This window comes from Entamoeba dispar, genomic scaffold (genome assembly GCF_000209125.1).
Source record: "Entamoeba dispar SAW760 scf_1105229462057 genomic scaffold, whole genome shotgun sequence".
In the NCBI taxonomy this organism is placed as follows: domain Eukaryota; phylum Evosea; order Mastigamoebida; family Endamoebidae; genus Entamoeba; species Entamoeba dispar.
This window is the reverse complement of record NW_001855002.1, coordinates 391-1,037: the sequence shown is the minus strand read 5'-3', so window position 1 is coordinate 1,037 and position 647 is coordinate 391. Positions and strand designations below refer to the sequence as shown.

The 647-nt window shown below is 20.2% G+C and overlaps 1 protein-coding gene across 1 annotated transcript, besides 2 other annotated features; it reads left to right on the top strand.

Moving 5' to 3' along the window:
* Window positions 1-16: 16 nt before the first annotated feature.
* On the top strand, window positions 17-423 carry EDI_043610 (uncharacterized protein; the record flags this gene model as incomplete). The annotated part of the gene is made up of 2 exons (XM_001739198.1): window positions 17-71; window positions 134-423. The coding sequence occupies 2 exons, from the start codon at window positions 17-19 to the stop codon at window positions 421-423; spliced, it is 345 nt and encodes a 114-aa protein (XP_001739250.1).
* A 6-nt stretch (window positions 424-429) lies between these two features.
* Window positions 430-487: a sequence feature (AT_rich).
* A 12-nt stretch (window positions 488-499) lies between these two features.
* Window positions 500-647: part of a microsatellite that runs on past the window's edge.

The following is a 647-nucleotide window of genomic DNA, read 5'->3' as shown; positions in this document are numbered from 1 at the left end:
GTGATTGTTTTTATGGATGTTCATCATTAACATCAATTACTATCCATCATCAATTAGTGAATTAGGACGTGGTTGTTTTCTAACTGTTATTCATTAAAATCAATTATTATTCCATCATCAATTACTAAATTAGGTAAGTTTTGTTTTGATGAATGTGAATCATTAACATCAATTAATATACCATCATCAATTAGTAAATTAGGAAAATGTTGTTTTAGAAGATGTCCATCATTAAAATCAATTAATATACCAACATCAATTACGTCAATAGGAATTGAATGTTTTAAAGAATGCTATTCATTAACATCAATTAATATACCATCTTCAATTACTTCATTTGAATATGGATGTTTTTATGAATGTGGATGTGAAGAGGAATTAATGAAAAATAAAAGAATACCAAAATATTGTTTTGAATATTGATGAATGAAATAAAAATATAATAAATGAAATACAATATAAATTGAAGTTGAAATAAATTATAATTGATTATCATTTATATTATTATTATTATTACTCTTTTCTTATTTATTCTTTTTGATATTGTTCTTTTTTATTGTGTTAAAATATTTGTTATTATTTATTGTATATGTTTATTATTTGTTATATCTTCTATTTTATCATATTTATTTATTATCTTTTATATC